Source organism: Homalodisca vitripennis, chromosome 2 (genome assembly GCF_021130785.1).
Source record: "Homalodisca vitripennis isolate AUS2020 chromosome 2, UT_GWSS_2.1, whole genome shotgun sequence".
Lineage (NCBI taxonomy): Eukaryota > Metazoa > Arthropoda > Insecta > Hemiptera > Cicadellidae > Homalodisca > Homalodisca vitripennis.
The window spans coordinates 127,734,000-127,754,819 of record NC_060208.1 but is presented as its reverse complement, the minus strand read 5'-3'; the positions used below and the strand labels follow the sequence as shown (position 1 = coordinate 127,754,819).

Here is a 20,820-nt window from a genome sequence, read left to right as displayed (position 1 = left end):
AAAATCCACGCTGGCTGGTCTTTTTTGCGTAAGTTACGACTGGTGACAGATCGCACAGCTGGTCCTTCTCGCGTACGTTCCAACCAGCGGTAATTCACATGGTTGGTCCCAAAAGGGTTAAAATAATCAACCTAAGAAAAATGAAGATTTAAATAAGCAATAACAAAACATAAGTGAAGTAAATTTTATATTTTAAAAACAAAAATGCAGAAAAAATAACATATATGTTGAAATTTTATGTATTTGGTTCTGGTAAAACATGGTTAATGATGAAAGAAATTTAAAACATTAAATTTTGATCTTAATGTTGGTTTTTTACTGTAAAATTTACATAAGAAATTTCATTGTTAAATGTACATGCGTTATAACTAATTTTACAATTATTACTATTATTATAAAAAGACGTTTTTAATAAGTCTCCAGTTTTTAAATCTTCCAAATGAGGTATATTTGTAAGTGTTGTGCTTGTAAATATCATGCTTTATAAAATTGTTATTTAAGTTAATTTAATGAATAAAAACTTAGAAAACTATGTTTTCTAGAGTACTGTAGATCTGCACTGAAGTTTATTACTTAATTTTAACCCTTTTAGTGCCAGGGATCTTGTTATGAAACGATGTAAAAAACAGAAGTCAGAATATTCTTTATTACAATTTCTTTAAGAAATGTAATGGTGTCAAAACAATACTGTATACAATATATGAGTAAATACATAAAATTGTAATACAATACATAACATCAAGTCCAGGTCGTTTGATAAAATTCATCCATGGAATAGATTGGATTGTCCAAACAAGAGGTTCTTCAGTCTGTTCTTTAGTGTTGCACCAGTTTCCTGTCTGAAGTCTTGTGGTAGGTGGTTGAGGATTTTCATACCGCCATATGCTTAAGTGCCGAGAGACTTGCTCCGAGACAAGACGTTTCTACACGAAAAGTGCCAGAGTCTTGGAACGAGACGATTTCTATTTCATTTTTAGTACCTCTATAACTTATCCCATACTGGCTGATATATCAAAGGCCTATAAATTAACTAAACTAATCTTTTCAACTATTATTTCTACTTTGTACTGTTGTTAGGTGACATAAACAACTAACTAAAATACAACACTTTCTCAGTTGGATCGCGATTGCGGTGTTGTGACGAGTAGCGGAGCGTCTTTTGTGTTATATAATTGTGCGTTTTTATTAATTTAAAATGTTTCTAAGTTATATTAGATATTAAAATTAATTTTTAAAAGTGATGCCAGTCACGTAAGTAAACTTTGAGATGTTTGTGCCAGTTATACATCAGAGTGTCCATGAAGACAGCATTGAGTTTGTTTGAAATTCCCTAAGTAAAGTTAAATTCTTGTTTTGAGTTTCGTTTTAGTACCGTAAGTAATGTTATATTACACATGGTACATAGGTACATTTTTTCTAAACCCTTGCGATTTGTCTAAAACCCTCTGGCACTTTTCTTCACATAGTAACACAAAAAATAACTCGGCACTTTTCAACATAGATTTGTTTTTATCACTGGCACTATAAGTGTTAATTACACATAAATCACTTCTATAAACAATGTCAATGACAATGATGACTGATTGTCATTGGCAGTAATGTAGTTGGTATTTTGAATATTATTATTATACACAAATATTGTTTTATATATAGTAGATATTGTTTTAATACATTACAGTGTTTTTAGAACCATAAAAAATATTGTATGGACCTGGCTAGTTTTGACATTGCACAGAGCTTGTTTCAATCAAATCATATTATATATTTTAATATTGAGATTTTTATAAATACCAGGTATAGCTTTCTGTAAGAATAATTGTAAAACATAGAACTCACAAAGTTCTACCAAATCTAAAAACATTAACACTATATAGGGCAATATTGTAAAATTAAAACACATGTTTCATTCAAAATACTTTCTATTAACTATTATGTACAACACCGGTTTCTCCTTAAGTTACATTACAACGTTCTACATCTCAAAGTTGGACATATTGAGGTGCTGCAGAATATTCCGAGCTGAAACACATAAAATTACAAGTTATTGGCTGTAAACTGACAGACAGAGTGTTTCAATTTTCATTATCTCACCAACTATTTTACATATAAAACCTGTTGTAAAAACAATATACTTAAAATTCGTCTTTTAAATTGGAAGAGGAAGGATTCTGAGCAAAAATGTTAATCAAGTGAAAAGAGAGTTCAAGTCCACCAGATGTTATAAGACATTACCAACTCTTGCACCTTAACCCTGCAACTGGCTTTAAGCGATTATCGACTCATTAACTACAGTTTCAAAATGGCACTAAGCTATTTTCGACACATTAACTATGTTGTAATATGATCTCTCACAGCAAGTCTATTTTTACTTAGTTTGAAGTAAAAACATACGTAAATCTAAAGATAAAGATTCAAGGTTTCATATTATATCATAAAACGCTCTATAGTTAAGTTAAATCTTTCATTATAAAATTCGAAACTTGGATGTTTACATTTCCGATTGCCATTTGTTTGCGTAATTTCCGAACACGTAAAATTACCGTATGTTTGTAAAAATTCCCTATCGTGAGTTTACGTTCTACACGATCGTAAGTGTCGTCATTGAAAACAGTGTATTCTTGGCTTTCAGAAACATCTTTTCAATAGCCAGTAGGAAAATAAATGTTTATAAAATAAGCGTTTGAAAAGCTCGTGTTTTGTAAAATCCCAAAAATGCCTAATGCGTCGAAAATAGCATCATTAAATATTGTTATTTTTGTTACTTTATCGTTGTCTGGAAATAGTGAAAATCATATCAAAACAAAGAAGAAGAATTGTTCTAAGCAACAGTATAATAAACAACGAAGACTATGAACTAGTATTTTATTTTTGTTCTGTTGCGCAATCACCGACTCAGCCATTAGAGAAGAACAACGCATTGCATGGTTGCCGTGTTGATTTCTTTGTTGTTATTACGCCATTGCCGGTATTAGTGTATTGCTTGCTATTTATTTGGATATTTTAGACTTTTCGTTATTTAGTATGTATAAATAAAAGTTTGTTTATTGTTTTTTTAATTAGTGAAGTGAAAAATGTAGAGGTTAGGTTAAGTTTTAGCGAATAGGTTGGATTTTTGTGAAACTGAAAATAAGCCTATGTTCACGTAGGTTAAGTGTTTTATTATTTTGTAGACAATTTAATTTTAATTAAAATTACATTTTGATTTAAATTTATGCAAAAGTATTTATTATAAAAGTAAAAATGTTTTTTTTTACTTTTTCTGAAGGTATTAGCGTTTTATTTCTATGACTATCGTGTGTTCTATTTTTTTAACAAAAAAAATAATAAAGATAAAAATACATTGTTGTACATTTTTGTAAACTTCAATAAACGCACTATCTTTATAAATAATATTTGGATGAAAAGAAAATTGTTAACTAAAAAGGTTAAGCATTTATTTCACAATTTTGACTTTTGTAAAAATAAAAAAAAAGTTTGTTGCCATACAAAAATATCTTATACAATGTAAACTTCTATAAATATCATATTTTTCTCTTCTACATATATTTATCTTTTAGAAAAAAATATTTGTTCATCCAATAGATTCCAAAATGTCACAATGGTATACATAATAGTGCTATACAAACTTTTTTCAGATTTTGTAGTTTTTATAGATATATTATCCAAAAGTACCAATAAACTTCTTTTAGCTAAATATTTTTTTTTTTAATTTGTAATTGAGGTATATAAGGTATATTGAGGTATTTTAGAATTATTCTAAAAACTTTCATATTACCTGAGAGGGTGCTATACATTTTGAGAAAAATTTATTCTTTGCTAATATTTTTAACTTAATCTGTAAAAAAATAAAAATATATTAAATGATTCAATCTTTAGTATTTTTTTGGGAAACTGCATTTATTTCTAAAGACATTGATGTTTTTCAAATGTTTGTATCTTAAAAAATAGATGAGCAGTGATTAAAATACAAAACCCTTACAAAATCGCCAAAAAGTGCCTGCCATTTTGGGAAAAACGATGGCCAGTTCCAGGGTTAAAGCTTAAAATAATGGTGTATAGTCAAGTTATTGAGTCAAAGTGGACCAGGATATGCCTATCTGACTACTAGGGAGGGGGTGGAATTGGGAGATCTCATGATTTGATGATGTAAGGTGAGTAATTTGAATTTTTTCACATTTCTGCTGATGATTTTTGGATATTGAGTACTCTAGAGAACAATATGGAACTGTTAAAAGCAGAAGCGAGCTGTTGATCAATGGGACAAGTTTGCGGGGTTTGTTGGGAGGATTCTCTTGAGTACTCATCTATGGACTTTCTATAGTCGACTAACTTTTGGTCTACTCAAACCAAAAGAATTTAGCAGAGATTTCTGGGTTGTAGAGATGAGGGTGTTGGGATGTTTTTCTAGAATTATTGTAGTGAGGGGAGAAGCTTTGAGAATGTTGAAATACTCAATCAGAATCACAACTAAATTTGCACTGCATTGCAAGTGTTTAACCCAGCTATCTTGAAGTGGAAGTCTGAAATCCTCCTGTCCAGATAATTTAATAATCATAAAGTCATACAAGATATACATTTCTGGTGTACTACAGTGAATAACCTAACTTGTGTTTTAAATGTCTCTCTCTCTCTCTCTCTCTTTCACAGTTCTAGGAAAGTTAACAGTAATGGCAAAATATCAGTGATTTTTGATGTTTACTTAATTCTGATTATCTCCACTATTTGACTTAAGTGAGTCTTGTTGGATACATGTTAATTTATCTTAAGCTTATTTTAATTGAGAGGTTTCGGAGGTAATGAAAAGATAAAGAAAAGGAGTGATGGGGGAAGAGTGAGGTGGTGAAGGAGGACAGAGGTGTATGCTACTGAAAGGATATTCTCTAGGTGGTTTATTCTTGTTCAGTTGAATTAATCTGGGAATAGCACAAACTAATGTTGTACATATATCTGAGAAACAAAATCGATGACCAAATTACTCTTCACTAAAATGGCAAAAGTTAAAGAAGATTTTCATAGTGAACATACCAAATACCATCTACTCTATTAAAAGTCTTTGACCTTTATAATACTGAGAAGTGTAATGCTGTATGTGCATGGCACACTCACATGCATGTGTAAAATAGTGTTAACTACTATTTAATTGGTTGATAATTCTCTACATCCAAAATAGTTTCTTAACGAGAAATAAACATATTGTGTTGAAATATAATGATGGCCGTCGTTTATCCATGTAATCACTCAAGAAGTGCAATATAATCTAGATAGGGTTTCATAAGTTATGTACCATCCGTTGAAGGTAAAACTTTCAACCCAACCATTTTCGAAAAGGATGAGGCTATGTCTGTTACTAACAAAAATGGGTGTTGAGTCTTTTTCAAATAACACAGGCACACATAGCCAAGCTACTGGCCTTTGTCTTTGACGCAAGGAAAGAAAAACTTCTCTCAGCTCACTTGGTCTGCAGTAATCAATTAGCCATTGCAGAACATTTTATTTATTGTGAACCATATCAGGATGGATGTATATCTACAGGATATTCACAATGTTACAAAATCAGTTTCTATTCTTTTCAGTATTATTAATTTGGATAGGATTATTCCAAAAAGGCGTGAACTTCTGAGGATTTATAGTTTCTAAGTTTTACTGTATAAAAAGACAAGATTACACTGTCATACCCTGAAAGTAACTAGTATCACCCAGACTCTCTGGTTGAGGGATGAAGGGAGGTGTAGTTTCCAGCAGGTGATCCCAGTCTATAGTGGTGAAGTGTGGAAGCAGCTTGACCACCTCACCGGAAGGTCGTTGCAGGGGATCCAGCGTCAGCAAGCTGTTGATAGCATCGAATGCTGTCTGTGAGAGAGCTTCATCACCATCTGGCCACTCTAACTCTATTTTTGTGGGTCAGATAAGTTGTTTTACAAACTTATGATAGAGTTTTATTTATTACAGGTTACATTAATCAAGGTCTCTAGTGGAGCTTTTTATTTTAAAGCAATGTAAACATATGTATGTTGTGATCAAAATATTTTTGTTGGTGAACTACCCTACCATCAGTCATTGATTTTTGGAAGATTTTAAAACTATCATAGTTCTAATCATATTCGCTAAGTATCAGAAGCGTGTTTGGTGAGTAATGTGTAGCGCTACTGTGTGGGACAAGCTAGTTCTAGCCAACTTCTAAGATTAATGATCCATGTTTCATGACTACCAGCGTTTCATGATTAGTATTATGTTTACGTAAAAAATAGATTTATATTTTAGAATAAGACTCACAAAATGGATTTAAGAAAGCATTTAGGAAGCTGCCTATTGGTTACTACCAATTGCCAAATTAAAAAAAAAACACAATATAATTAAACAAAATGATGTAATAAATTTAATTTTTGAGGCCTGTTGGATGTTAAGAATATAGCAAAAGTTTTCAATAAAGGTTTGGTGGCTCACCTCTCTGTAAAATATTGTTGAAGACAGCTTGAGGGGTCTCGTCATTGAATGGCAACACACCAGTCATGAATTCATACATGCAGACCCCCAAGGCCCACCAGTCTACACTGGGTCCTGCAAAATCAGAGAACATTTTATAAAGTGTAAGATGATGAAAACTCAAAGGTATAAAAAAAGATTTTATTCTCTATTAATGATGCTAGGAGTATCAACCATATGTTTTTTTGGTCAATCCAATTACTTCTTAAAATACTATATATATATATATATATATATTTCTTGTGTGCATGTGTATGTCACCGAACTCCTCCTAAACGGCTGGACCGATTTTAATGAAATTTGTTGTGTGTCTTCAGGTGGATTTGAGAATGGTTTAGATTTACAATTCGGTCCAATTTAAATAGTTCATTTAGTCAATTTTTATTTCTAAACTGTTGTTGATTTTGGAGTGTTTTATATTGGATCCAACAGACTGCGCTATGACATATTTTGATATTTTCACCAATTAATAAATATGTTTAAGGGTATATGCTTATAGTATAATGGCAAGAGTGTGTTATTCCCATTTGCTTTTCTTCATCTACATCTTATACATATTTATTAATCAGTGAAAACATCAAAATCACTTAAGCACCAAAAATTAATCTAAGTTGGATTCCAAAACCAAATATGAAACCATTTTTTTTGGTTAGTGCAACAGCATAAATAAATTGTGGAACCGTAAATAGATTAGATTACGAGTGAATTTAAACGACCAGAACAGACTCATATTGACCGCAGCAACTTTTTAGTTGTAAGATACACTTTCATCATTGAGACAAAGAGGCAAACTGTTATTATTATTGAAATCGTCGGAGAACTTCAATAAATTATTATGGCATGTTGGAGAGAAATACGAATCTTACAAAAACTGTTTCACTTTACGACTTCAGGATCCCAAAACACTGTTCTTTAAACTTAAATCTAAAATGGGTCAGGAGATTGTGATAGCTTTGAGTGACTATCAATTATTTCAGGACTGTTTATTTTATTTATGCTTCTGTAAAGCTATATTAAATCAGTAAAACTAAGGTTTTTTTGGAACTCTTGGAAGTGGTTTGTATTGATGTTCAAAGTCTATCTTAAAATCTGTAGTTCCATTTGAATAGCATAATGCTTTGACATCATTATATCTCATCAACATCATATTTCTGTGTCTTATGGAAAATATATACAGTCAACTCCCGATTATCCGTGGGCGGGTTATCCGCTTTGCGCATTATCCGCGATCCGCGAACGATAGCCTATGTACTGTACTTACTGTATGCATATTAGTGATAAATGAATTAATAACTAAGTAATAAGTAATATGGTGGAATATTAACTACATAATGTACTGTATAGACAGTTATTTGAAGACGTAAGTTGTGTTGGCGACGCGTGATGTGTAGCAGTGAGAGTGGCGGTGTGACTCGTCTGGCAGGCGGGCAGGCACCCAGCTCAGTCTGCTCCCCTCCACTTATTTGCCTCCCGTCTCACTTCCCAACCATTTCCACCACTGCCACCTCCACTCCCTTGTGTCACTGCGCACTGTTGTCGCGCATCAGCCATTACTGTCACTCATCTGCCATGACTCATCAGTCTGTCACTGCCTATTGTCTACACTACACTGTTTACTTTACATTTGTTGCGTTATTCTAAACATCTGTATTTTTGTTGATTAGTTAGTGTATTGACTGTTCAACCTTTTCTTAGTGACTGGCCTTCCGTGTGTCAACTGTTCTGCTGTTTCTTTTTGAAGTGTCTTTCGTGTGTTATTGACTATTCTGCCATTTCTTATTGACTGTCTTTTCTTGTGTGTTATTGACTGTTTATCTAGGTGTGCCTTTACTTTGTTTTATCAGTATACTGTAGGCCTATATTAATTCGCTATGTCAGAAAAACGAAAGAGAGTTGTTTTAACAATCAACCAAAAACTTGAAATAATAAAAAAACTACAAAACGGTGTTTTGAAAAAACACCTGTGTGCAGAATATGGCATTGGAGAAACGACCGTACGTGACATCTTTAAACAAAAAGATAAGTTATTGTCGTTTGCTGCTAGTGCTGAAACGTCGTCTGCAATGAAAAAGAGAAAGGCAATGAAGCTTTCTACCTATGAACACCTAGACGCTGCACTACTTGAGTGGATTGCTCAGTTAAGGAGTGAAGGTACGCCAATCTCAGGTCCGATCCTAGCAGCAAAAGCTGAACATTTTCACAAACTGCTTGGCCTCGAAGGTATGTTTAATGCTTCTTCTGGTTGGTTAACTAGGTTTAAGCAACGCCATGGCATCAGGGAAATTTCACTGCAAGGTGACAAACTCAGCAGTGACACTGAAGCTGCTGAACTATTTAAAGCAGAGTTTGAGGAGTATGTTGCTGCTGAAAATCTGACTCCAGACCAGATTTATAATGCAGACGAATCTGGTTTGTTCTGAAAATGTTTGCTGACACGTACACTTGCTTTTGAAAGAGAACATCAAGTTTCAGGGCACAAATCTAGTAAGGAAAGATACACAATTCTTTGTTGTGGCAATGCTTCAGGGGAGCATAAATTAGATTTAGTTGTTATTGGTAAGTCCAAAAAAACCACGGTCCTTTAAAGGTTCTAGAGCTGTAAACCTCCCTGTTCAGTACTTTTCTAAAAAAAAAAAGGATGGATGGACCAAAGAATCTTCAAAGAATGGTTTGAAAAACACTTTGTCCCACAAGTTGAAAACCATCTTATGTCCAAAAACTTGCCCCTGAAAGCAGTTTTATTAGTAGATAACGCCCCTTCACATCCCGCTGAAAATGTGATGAAATCTGTTGATGGGAGCATTGTTTTAAAGTTTTTACCGCCAAATGTAACTCCTTTGATCCAACCAATGGATCAAGGAGTTATTGCAGCCACAAAAAAGAATTATAGGTCCCATTTACTAGAAAGAAGAATAAATGAAGGTTATGACCTGAAATCGTTCTGGAAAGATTTTTCTATTCTTGACAGCATTTATACGACATTGCAGCAGCTTGGAAGTCAGTAAAATCGTCAACCTTGCAAAAATCATGGAAGAAACTAATGGCGAGTGAAGAAAACAGCAATATTAGTGTAGAAGAAGAAGCCCTTAAAGATCAATCTGATGTAGATTGTGCATTAGCTTTAGCACAATTGGCAAGAACCGTCGAAGGGGGTGAGCAAGTTAATGACGAAAACATCAATGAATGGATGAACTGTGATGCTGACGATCCCGAGTACGAACTCCTGAGTGATGAAGACATCATTAACAAAGCTCAGGGAGTCGAGGAAGAAATTTACAACAATGAAGAAGAAGAGATTCCTCCTCAATCGCGTGTTTCACATGAATCAGCTCTACAACACGTTGAACGACTTATTGAATATTTAGAGGGCGAAGACTTCGGGACAGTTGCAGACGATCTTACATTACGTAAACTTAGATCACAAATTAGGGTTAAGTGCCATAACAAAACAAAACAGAAGAAACTTACTGATTTTTTTAAAGCAAATTAATTTGCAGTTAATGTAATATAAAATAGTTTTATTATTTAGAGTAGGGTATTTACAGAACAGTACTGTATTTTCATTCCCGTCGATGTATATTTTTAGTTAGCTATGATGTACAGTACAGTACTACTAACTTTTAAATTGTTTGTACTCGATACTGTATTAACTGTAGGCTTACGTAACGGTATACAATACCGGTACGTAATGTTAACTTTGAACTTATTCCAGCCTTTTAAATGTAATAAAAACTTAGTTATAAGTCATTAAATGTCCTAATTTGCTTATTTCGAGTTTTTCTTTGCCTTTCTTTACGGTTTGCGGATTATCCGCGAATCACGTTATCCGCGGCCGCCAAGCCACCCTATTCCGCGGATAATCGGGAGTTGACTGTAAATCAAATTTTCTTTATCAGAAAAGTATGTAAAGAATGTGTGTTAAAAATCCAGATCTGTAGGAGAATGGTGTTATTCTTCGATTTTTAGCAACTGAACTCTATTGATTTGGTAGGAAATGTCTTTATTTTTTAGTTTACCTTCTATGGAGCTGTATACACTTTCACGCTCCATTTCTGAATGATATTAGATATTGTAAGAAATTAGAATTACCAGGGTAGAGACTAACCAAAACTACGAGATACCACAATTATTTAGGTTTAAAGTTGTATAATAATCTTCCTGTTTCATGATGAAATGTGACAAACAAAAAGTTTGCAGAAGTTGTTCATAACTGGCTGCTTAGAAACCCTTTATATGAATTTGAGGAATATTATAGAAGTATTAAAGGACTAATAACCATTATTCTTGGTGTCCTCCATCGCTCCAAAAAATAATGGGCTTAGGATCATTCTCCAATACTGTCTTTAAATTGTCTGTCATGATGCAAATGTCAAGGAGTCTAGACTTGATACTATTTTATCAAACCAATAACAAAAAGCATCACTCGTTCCAATATCATGAAGTTCAGAAAATTAACTTTGTTTTGTGGTACATGCCTCTTTAATTTTATTGCAATTTAACTGCTTGGACATCTTAAGTGAAAAATTATAATTTCCATTAGAAGCTCTTTTTTTTAACATCTTTATCTTTCCTTATCAAATCTTACTTTCAAGCTTCTATTGTGTTACAAGGTTAAATATCACTTGCCAGTTCCGGAAAACATTACTGCCTGTATAATTACAGTTTTACACTTTTTACAAATAAGCTGCTAAAATAACCAATATTTGTAATACTTGAATTTGTAATTCAAGCAACTGACATCAGTGTAAAAAGCTCTATATGAGCATGAAGCATAATGATGGGTGATGTTTTTCAATGTAATAGTGCAGCGACCTGTTTTTTTTTAGCCAGAACTACATCCAATAGTTGATGGCAGACCTGTCATGCTGTTTGTGTCAAAATGTACTGATATAAAAAAAAAATCCTGAGTTTTCTACAATTGGTAAGCATAATGTTTCTTAAGCGACAATAAAATAATAAATTTGTCAATACATCTCAAAACACTATATAAAATTTAGCTTACAACAAAATTTTCAAGAATTTGGCTATCCTGGATATTTTTTTATGGTGTAATTTAAATAATATGTGGACACTTTTATATTAGGTTTTATAAAAAAAACATATAACTTTTATATTAAGTTACGGTTTTGCGGCCTGTAGTAAAACAGTTCTTTTTAACTTGTAGTTTATTTAGTCTTATTCTATTATTTTTTACAATAAAAATGACATATTACATATATTTGTACAAGGTAGAAGAACACTACACCACGAGTCGCATTACATGCTTCATTGGTGCAAAATTTCAATTCTACAACTTATTTTATTCTTAAGATATCCTGCGGACAGACACACACTCATACAGAAAAGAAATTGTTACATCACAGGCAGACAAATGCCATTTAAGACAAGACGTTCACAACTACAACACCAGAGGAGCAAAAGCGTTGAATATCCCGAAATGTAGACTGTCAAAGTCCCAAAAGTGTTTCCCTGTAGCAGCATTGAAACTCTTTTAACAGCCTACCTGAAGAGAAAAAAGCGTTGAACAGTTTAAAGTTCAGAAGTGAAATCTACAACAAATTAATAGAAAGGCCTCTCTATTCACTCACTGAGCTGGATGCGACGCCACTCTTCTAGTCCCACCTTCCGGGATCAATCAAACTGACGCAATCTATCTGGAATTCCAGTCATCGAAGAAGACTTCAAGTATCAAGTAAGTAAGTATTTTACTGAATGATAGTTTTCAATGGTGTTCAGTTAAATCCTATGGATCAATATACACCATCATAGAACTTATTCTTGTCTATGTAGAATTTAAGTTTAACCCTTTCAGTGCCAACGTCCGACTACACGGACGTACATAAAATGTGCAAGAAGAGCCAGCGTCCGACTACAAGGACGCATGTAAATTGTACAAGAAGAGCCAGCGTCCGACTACACGGACGTGTTTTAAAATATTCGTAAAAAATACAAAAAATCTCTAAACAATCCACATGTTTTTATAATTGTATTTATAAAGATATAAACTAATAAAAAACATTCAGTTGAATGTATTTCCATTACAATAGTGTTATAAATAAAACAAAATACAAATGGCTGTGAACGTCGCTAGTCTGAGTCAGCTGTCGTCTGTTGTTTAGTAACCAACTACGCAGTTTCGCCGAGCTAACTTGTTGTTTCGTTTATTGTTGTAAAATGTTTACAAAATGAAGCGTATTGCATCACCTCTTAGTGAAAACACTGTACGGAGAGTGTTAGAAGACGATAGTAATGTTGTTGTGAGTGATAGTGAAACGGAGAGTGTTTAGCAAGATGGGTACTTTGGGATTATACCGACCACACCCAGACATGAATTGTTATTTGACATTTTGCTTCTACTGATTACTAGATTAGCTTAGAACAATATTTCGTCAATATAAAACAGGAATTGTCTTATCGCAAACCCCTCCCCATCCTCAGACAGGGTCAAAGTCGAGCGGTCTAGTAGATAACGTAATTGAAAAGTCTCGACGCCCGATCAGCTGGTGCGTCGCTTTGTTGTACTTCCGTGTTTTACCCCTACATTTCTCCAAACACAAAAATTCTACAAAAACAAACATTACCAAACAAAAACTAAAACTCTTCATTGAAAAAAATACACACAAATTTGTTTTTATTCTTCATCACACTCCGCCACCCAAAATGCGAGTGCGTGCGTTCGGCCGAAGCCCGCGCTGATGTCAACGAATTGATAATCGTTGTAAGTTTGTAATTTTGTAATTAAAGAGTTGTTTTTTCGTTCTATAATGTTTATTTCTATAAATTTATATTTTTGTGTTCTTCATACTGGTGTGGACGGTATAATCCCGAAGTACCGCAAGATGTGCGAAAAATCCAAATACGCGTTATTTTTTTAAAACAATGGTAAAACCTTTATTTTTGAAGATAGATGTAAAAATGTTTTGTGAATGTGTTCAAAAGTATGTGGAGGTTCAAATACATACTCAATTTATGGAACAAGGATTTTTTTACTGGCCTTATATTTACACCAAACTGAAAAATTCATCATAAAATTTTATGTCAGTAAAAGTTTTTCTGGTTTTATATTTTTAATGTATGTTGTAGTAAATTTATTTTTCAGTATTAATTTAAAGCACATTGTTTAGAGCAAAAAAAAAAAAACAAAAAGTAACAATTTTCATCAATAAATAACAAAACTGTGACAGTTTTTGAAAACTGCTGAAAAATTGGCAATTATAGCCTGGCTCTTCTTGCATGAGCATATGGCACTATGCCTGGCATTTCTTCCACACGCACTAGGGAGAATGTCTGGCACTGAAAGGGTTAATGCAAAATTTGGTCTACATTGTTACTATGTCACATGTTAAAAGTCATATAATTATAATGAGTTTGTTTAAACATTTATTTACTCTGCAATTTTCTCATTGCTTTCATGGTTACCTACACAACCAATATCAAATTGCTCCACCAAATCCCATAAAGTGACATGAACCATCATCGAACTACTACACGATGCCTAAGTAGAAAAGAAGCTTCAAGCAAATTTAAAGTCTATAGATCAGTTTATTCTTGAGATATAGTGGAGACAATCAGACCGAAATAAAAATTTTCCAGCACATCAAGTGATGGGCTTCACTAATGCTCAGCCCATAAAATTACACTTTTTACTAATTTAATTTATAAAACCGTACATATTTTATAATTTATGATATTCTGAATGAGTTGAGAAATTCTACATCAACTAAAGTCTCTAATTAATGACACAAAAAAACACTGTGAACAAAAATCTAATAAGGTATTATCAAATAAATATAATCCTATATGAGTTGATTTTCAACATAAATTAGGTGATTACCGTCGCCTTGTCGAAGAAGCAGTTCTGGAGCCAGGTAATCTGGCGTACCGAGAATACGCTGATCTGAGGAGGGCTTGCCACGCCGCACAGATTTGGGAGTGCGGAAAGGTGTGTGGCTGGATAGTGACATGCGCTGATTAGGATGTGGCGTGGCTATGGGGCTCACTCCAATTTCTTCCTGTAAAAGGTTTCTATATAACATACTGGAAAACTGTTTTACAAAATTAGAAACCGACACGCAATTCTGGTGAATTTGCTGTTAATATAAATTGAGTAGAATGTTCATTATGATAAATTTAACCTTGAAATTTTTAGATTCTTTACCATCAAATACACTCCTCCAGAAGTAGTCATGCTAATTCTGCTGATCACACTAAACTGTATTTACAAGCGCGACTTTATTTCAAACAGGATAAACATGAATGTCACCCTTTATTACAAATATATTGGTCATAGTTTTTTCTTTTGTGTGTTCCCAATTATTCACAGAGGAGGCCAACCAACAGATGACTCTACAGCATCAGAGTTCATAAAATGACAATAAACAATATTCTTTATTCAAAAATTTGTAGATAATTGTGTTAGTGTCATATTACATATGAATAATATAGACAAAATAGATGATATGAAATATATAACACAATATAAATTTATTTAAATTTCAGTCTACTACATTGCCATTTATCCTTCAGTATTTTTATTTCACTGTATAAAATGGATTAATTATAAACACAATTCGTTCACTTTATTTTTGAAGTTCTTTCTGTCACACCATCTTGAGTTTCTCTGATAAGTTGTTCCATAAGTTAGCTCCCATATATGAGGACTTCTAATAAAGAGCACAGTGGTGAACAAAAAGATGGAAGTCTGCTGCTTGTTCATATTGTAAGAGTGTGTGTTATGCCCCCTGATACTCATCTCATGGACATAAGTGACAACTGCTTCCAACATATATATATATATATATATATATATTATATATATATATATATATATATATATATATACTAGCTGTTTCCCGCGGCTTCGCACGCTTTTCGTAAGTTTTGCCCGCGTATGAGCATTTCTGGTTGAAGTAAATTATATTTCCAACCCCGATGTAGATTTTACCTTGATGTCACGATCAAGAAAATATGTCAAAAATGTATTGTACATGCATAATGTATTTTATTACAAAGTGGTCTACCACTCAACCTTTAAGTTCAACCAAAAATTTAGTTTAGACAATTATACATCATATCTTAGCGCCTTCAAATAGTGTTTCACTGTTTAATATACGTATCTATCTCGTAATTGCAGGTTATAATGTGCAGGCGCTTTGAAAACTTTTCTTCATTTTATTCGTTTATATTCACGACATAAGCGAATAATTCAGATAATAACTATCCTATCTTCTAAGTTAGACTAAATTACGGATACATGTGAAATTTGATTGAAATTGGTTCAGTCGTTTTGGAGTTTATTGGCAACATACATCGTGACTCAAGATTTTTATATATATATAAGATATATATATATATATATATATATATATATATATATATATATATATATATGAACAATGGTTAAAATTGAAATGTTGACAATAACTGAACATCAACTATCCCTTGGTAGTAACGTGGTCAGGCTCTAACCTTTTTTGGATCATCAGTATGTGCTCTAGTTTATGATCTGTGGATGATTTAGCTAAGATGTCTATTTGTCTATAGTGAAGATAAGTTTCAAACAAAGCAAAGTAAGCCGTCTTTAATGTCACTGATACTAATTGTTTTGATTCTTTCGATTACATAAAAGCTAGAGCTCAACTGCATACATTGTTGGTCAATGTGAGGTGTCCATTTCAGATCTTCATCAGTTGTTATTCTCAATTGTTCAATTTTGCCTCTGTTGCAGAACAACATTTGGCAGGTGAACTACTTTATTCTTTTTTATCAATTATATGATCTATTGGGTTTTAGCTTAGTTTAACACAAGGCTATTACTGTGGCAATACTGCATAGCCATGTTTGGTATAGTAGATATAAAGACCAAGTTTAATTTTTCATACATAGTCTCTTAATTTTAAAACTTTATTGTGACAATAAATGTTTTTCATAAAAATTTATATTATTTGAAGCTTTTTAATTTGGATTTTTATTAAATAAAGAAATTCTTAGTGTGACTGAAAACTAGAATTAGTAACTAATCAAGACTTAACCACAAATATAAATACATAAAAAGTTTGAGCTGAAATTTCAGCTCCATAGATTGAACATGGGAGTTTTACACCAACAGTATTTTTTTATTTGAAAACAGAAACTGTAGTTAATAAGTGAGGTCGATTTTGGTAATTGACACAGAAACTCACAATATGTGATGCATCCAGTTCTGGTAGAGCAAACCTTGTGATTTTGGTGAGTGCTGTGGAGTCAGACTGGCAACGGGCGTTGGCTGAGACAGGGGTGGAGAACATAACACTGGGCCTGGTATCCTCATCAGAATGGAATCTGAAGCATACCATACCAATGTTATCAAAGATGTAATCTGCTATATGGGTTAAGATTATACTCCCAATTTACACCCACAACTATGTTATTGGAATCTTATAACTGAACTGCAAAATTATTCCCATTAACCGCTACGCCTGAGATATATAGTACAACTCTAGTTTTGCAAACAACTGCCATGCCTGAGTATACACTCATTTTCATATTATCAGCTGTTTTATTTTTGTTGTATCACCTTTTATATTATGTTACTTATTATTATGTTAGAAATGTCTAGAAGATAGCTGTCCAGTTGGTGGTGAAATCTTGTGGACATTACACAAACTACTTAGAAGTTTAATGGTGCTTTGTATTGTAAACAAGGTAGTTATTTTATGAGGTGTTTACTGATGTTTATTTGTAGATATGTGATAGTGGTATATGTTATAATTATTTAATAAATTGACATTATTTGAGCTGTTTATAAACATTATGAATTGTTTACTCTATTTATTAAAATTTAAATTACGTGATTAACATTATATCAAAACTTCCTAAAAATGGGAAAAATACTCGGTGCAGGGAGGTCTTAGTATCTAACTAAGCTCGTTATTTGGGTCTCACCGCGATTCAGGAACAATAAGGTTAAAGGGTTAAGAGATACTGGTTGATTTTTTCATAACTGAGTGTAAGACACTGGGATTTTATATGAAACACTGTAAAAAGAATCGTGGAGTTCAAAACATTCATTTTCACCTTTGGATCCTCCTTAAATTCCTATACAAGCCCAATTACTTTGTTGACTCACGTGCAGATACACAGGATGTCAGCAACATAAACAGTATCATACAGTAACAGGAAAATAAGAGGAGATATGATGTGAAAATTGCTGGTACTGAACATTTACTTCATCCCTCTTTCATATATGGAATGAGTGGTTGCCATACAGCTCCAGCAGTTCTGGTGTGTGTACACACACACAGACACACATGCACGCGCACGCACACATGCACGCACACACACACACACACACACACACACACACGTGCAAACACACACACACAATTAGATGCCATCTATTCTAGGCCCCTGATTGGTTGTAATAAACACACCATTTTAAGTATACTAGCTCTTGTCTTTTCACTTTGACCATTCCAACATGCAGTTATGCAGAATTTTGAATGACCCAATAGAATGTACTGAAATAGATAGTGCACAGACAGATGGACAAACTGATCTTTTAATTTTTGACCCTAAAATAAATAAAGCTCTTCCTTAGACCAAGAGTAACATATGTAACAACTTATGTCTCTAAGACTTTTCTTAAAGTTGTTATCACATATAATAATAATAAATTCGTTTATTTGTCGTAAAACATGTTACATGCATTGACAAAGTCTAATTCAGCTACAGACTAAGTAGCATTGTCTCTAAATAATATTTTAATAAGTATAATACATAAATATTATATATATATATATATATATATATATATATATAAAACAATATAAGACATTAATTGTCTAGTTGATAATTATACTAGTTATATTATGAGTTTATCTTAAAACAATCATTAAAAGTCTATTTTGTTAATAGAAAAAAACTCATCAATATTATATAAAGGGTTTTTTAATAGCCATTCATAAAGTTTATTTTTATAAATTTTAAGAGGGTATTTTTCTATCAAATGTTTCAATTTGTTATACACCTTCAAGCCAATTATAACATGACTATTCAAAGATTTGCTCAGTCGACAATATTCAATTAAAATGTTATTTTTGTTTCGTGTGTTATAATTATGTGTTTGTGTATGGTTTATTAAGTCCTTATTATTTAAAATGTAAACAGATAAGTCAAACAAATATAAATTAACTATTGTAAGTATTCCTTGGTTAATGAAAACAGGTTTACAATGATCAAGATATTCAGCTTTACCAACAATTCTAACAGCTTTCTTTTGAAGCACCAGTATTTCCTGAACTCTAGCACTATTTCCCCACAGTATTAATCCGTATCTCAAAATTGACTGAAAGTATCCAAAATATGCAGTCCGAACATAATTTTCACTTATGCAGCAAGATAGACGTCTCAATAAAAAAATAATTCTAGATAATTTAGTAGACAGAAAATCAATGTGAGGTCCCCATGAAAGATTATTATCAATATGAATTCCTAAAATTTTGATTACACTACTTGATTCAAAATTAAAACTATTTTCAGGAATTGATTTTAAAGTAAACAAAATGTTTTGAGTTTTAGTTTCATTCATTAAAAAACCGTTTTCTTTAAACCATATTGATGCCTTGTTTATTGTGGTGTCGGTTAATTTCTTTAGTTCATTCAGGTTATTACTACTATTGAAAAAAGTTGTGTCATCAGCGTAGAGAAGCGTATTAGCATCAACAGCCAATGTTATATCATTTATATATATGATAAAAAGTAAGGGTCCAAGTACAGATCCCTGAGGGACACCGTACTCTATTTTGATTTCCTGTGACCAACTTCCTTTGATGTATACTTTTTGTGTTCTATTGATGAGGTATGATTTTATAAAATCAAGGGCACTTCCATGAATTCCATAATGCTTTAATTTGGCTAAAAGAGTACTGTGTTCTACACAATCAAAGGCCTTACTCAGGTCACATAAAGTGGCCTGAGCAAAGGCCTTATTTTCAAAAGTTGACAGTGTATTTCGTATTAGCTTGTCAATGGCATCAATAGTGGATTTACCTCTTCTGAAACCAAATTGTGATGGACTTAAAATTTTATTTTCTTCTAAATAGTCACTTATTTGGTCATAGACCAGTAGTTCTAGTAATTTAGACAAGACTGGGATAACCGAAATTGGGCGGTAGCTACTTGGATCATTATAGGGACCTTTTTTAAAGACTGGACAAATTCTGGACACCTTCAGTTGCTCCGGAAAAATACCCTGACTCATACACATATTGAAGCAAAGTGTTAGTTGCTCAACAAAAGTATAAATCAATCTCTTTAACAGATTATTGGATATATTGTAGATGTCATTACTATCTGAATTGTTTAGTCTTTTAGCTGCATCAATTGTGTCAGATGGCTTGATTGATTTAAATGATAAAAATGATGAATTAATACAATTAGCTTTTAATGAATTTAAACTACTATTAATAAATGTACCGGTTTTCACTTTAATTTTTTTTATTGAGTCAATAAAAAAATTACTAAAATCTTCTGAAGTAATATCAGTTTGAAGCCTATGGGGTGTACTTTTACTCTTGCTTTTAATTATTTCCCATGCAGCTTTATTTTTATTGTTGCTGGTTTTAATATAATTGGTGTTGTGATTAAGTTTGGCGTTTTTAATAGATAATTTATATTCTTTTTTTAGGTGGTTAAAAAGTTGGAGAAGTTCATTCGAAGGCTCCCTAGAACTTCTGATTAAAGAGTCAAAACATAACAACTTTTCTTTCATATTCCTTAATTCACTAGTGTACCATTTATATTTAAAATTGCTTTTAGCTATAAATGATTTTTTCTTAATAACTGAGTAATAATTTATATTATTTAAAAGAATTTGAAAAAAGGACCAAAAAGATTGTTCAGCGTCAGTGAACTTAATTTCATTAATTAAATGTTCCCAGTCATAAGCATTCAAATTAGATATTAAGTTGCATATTTCTTGTTTAGGCAAGACAATTTGTAAGTACATGTTTTTTCCAATAAAACCATTTTTATCATTTGGTGCAGAAAGAGCTTGAGTATCTAGCACATTAAGGTCAGCCATTACACCATCATGATCAGAAAAGGGAAAACGAAAAATATTACAAGAATTAACCCTATTCTGCCCACAATTGACAAAAATGTTGTCAAGGCAATTTGCACCTCGTGTGGGAGATTGATTCAGACAATAAAAATTGTACTCCCTTAATAAATTTAAAAAATATTTAACAGATGGTTTGTTTTTTGTAATATCAAATTTAATGTTCAAATCGCCTCCAATAACTATTGTATAATTGGCCCATTCAGTTAAATATAATAAAAGATTTTCAAGTTTATTGA

At 32.4% G+C, this 20,820-nt stretch overlaps 1 protein-coding gene across 2 annotated transcripts in view; it reads right to left on the bottom strand.

Moving 5' to 3' along the window:
• Positions 1–1,901: 1,901 nt before the first annotated feature.
• LOC124354710 (serine/threonine-protein kinase greatwall) overlaps positions 1,902–20,820 on the bottom strand; it is a 76,635-nt gene continuing 57,716 nt past the window's right edge. For both annotated transcript variants that reach the window (XM_046805366.1, XM_046805367.1), the window contains exons 10-14: positions 16,665–16,803; positions 14,318–14,495; positions 6,445–6,558; positions 5,676–5,888; positions 1,902–2,019 (exon numbers count right to left, since the gene is read on the bottom strand). In XM_046805366.1, the coding sequence (XP_046661322.1) occupies positions 1,973–2,019; positions 5,676–5,888; positions 6,445–6,558; positions 14,318–14,495; positions 16,665–16,803 (691 nt within the window). In that variant the 3' untranslated portion in view covers positions 1,902–1,972. The remainder of the gene's footprint in view (positions 2,020–5,675; positions 5,889–6,444; positions 6,559–14,317; positions 14,496–16,664; positions 16,804–20,820) is intronic.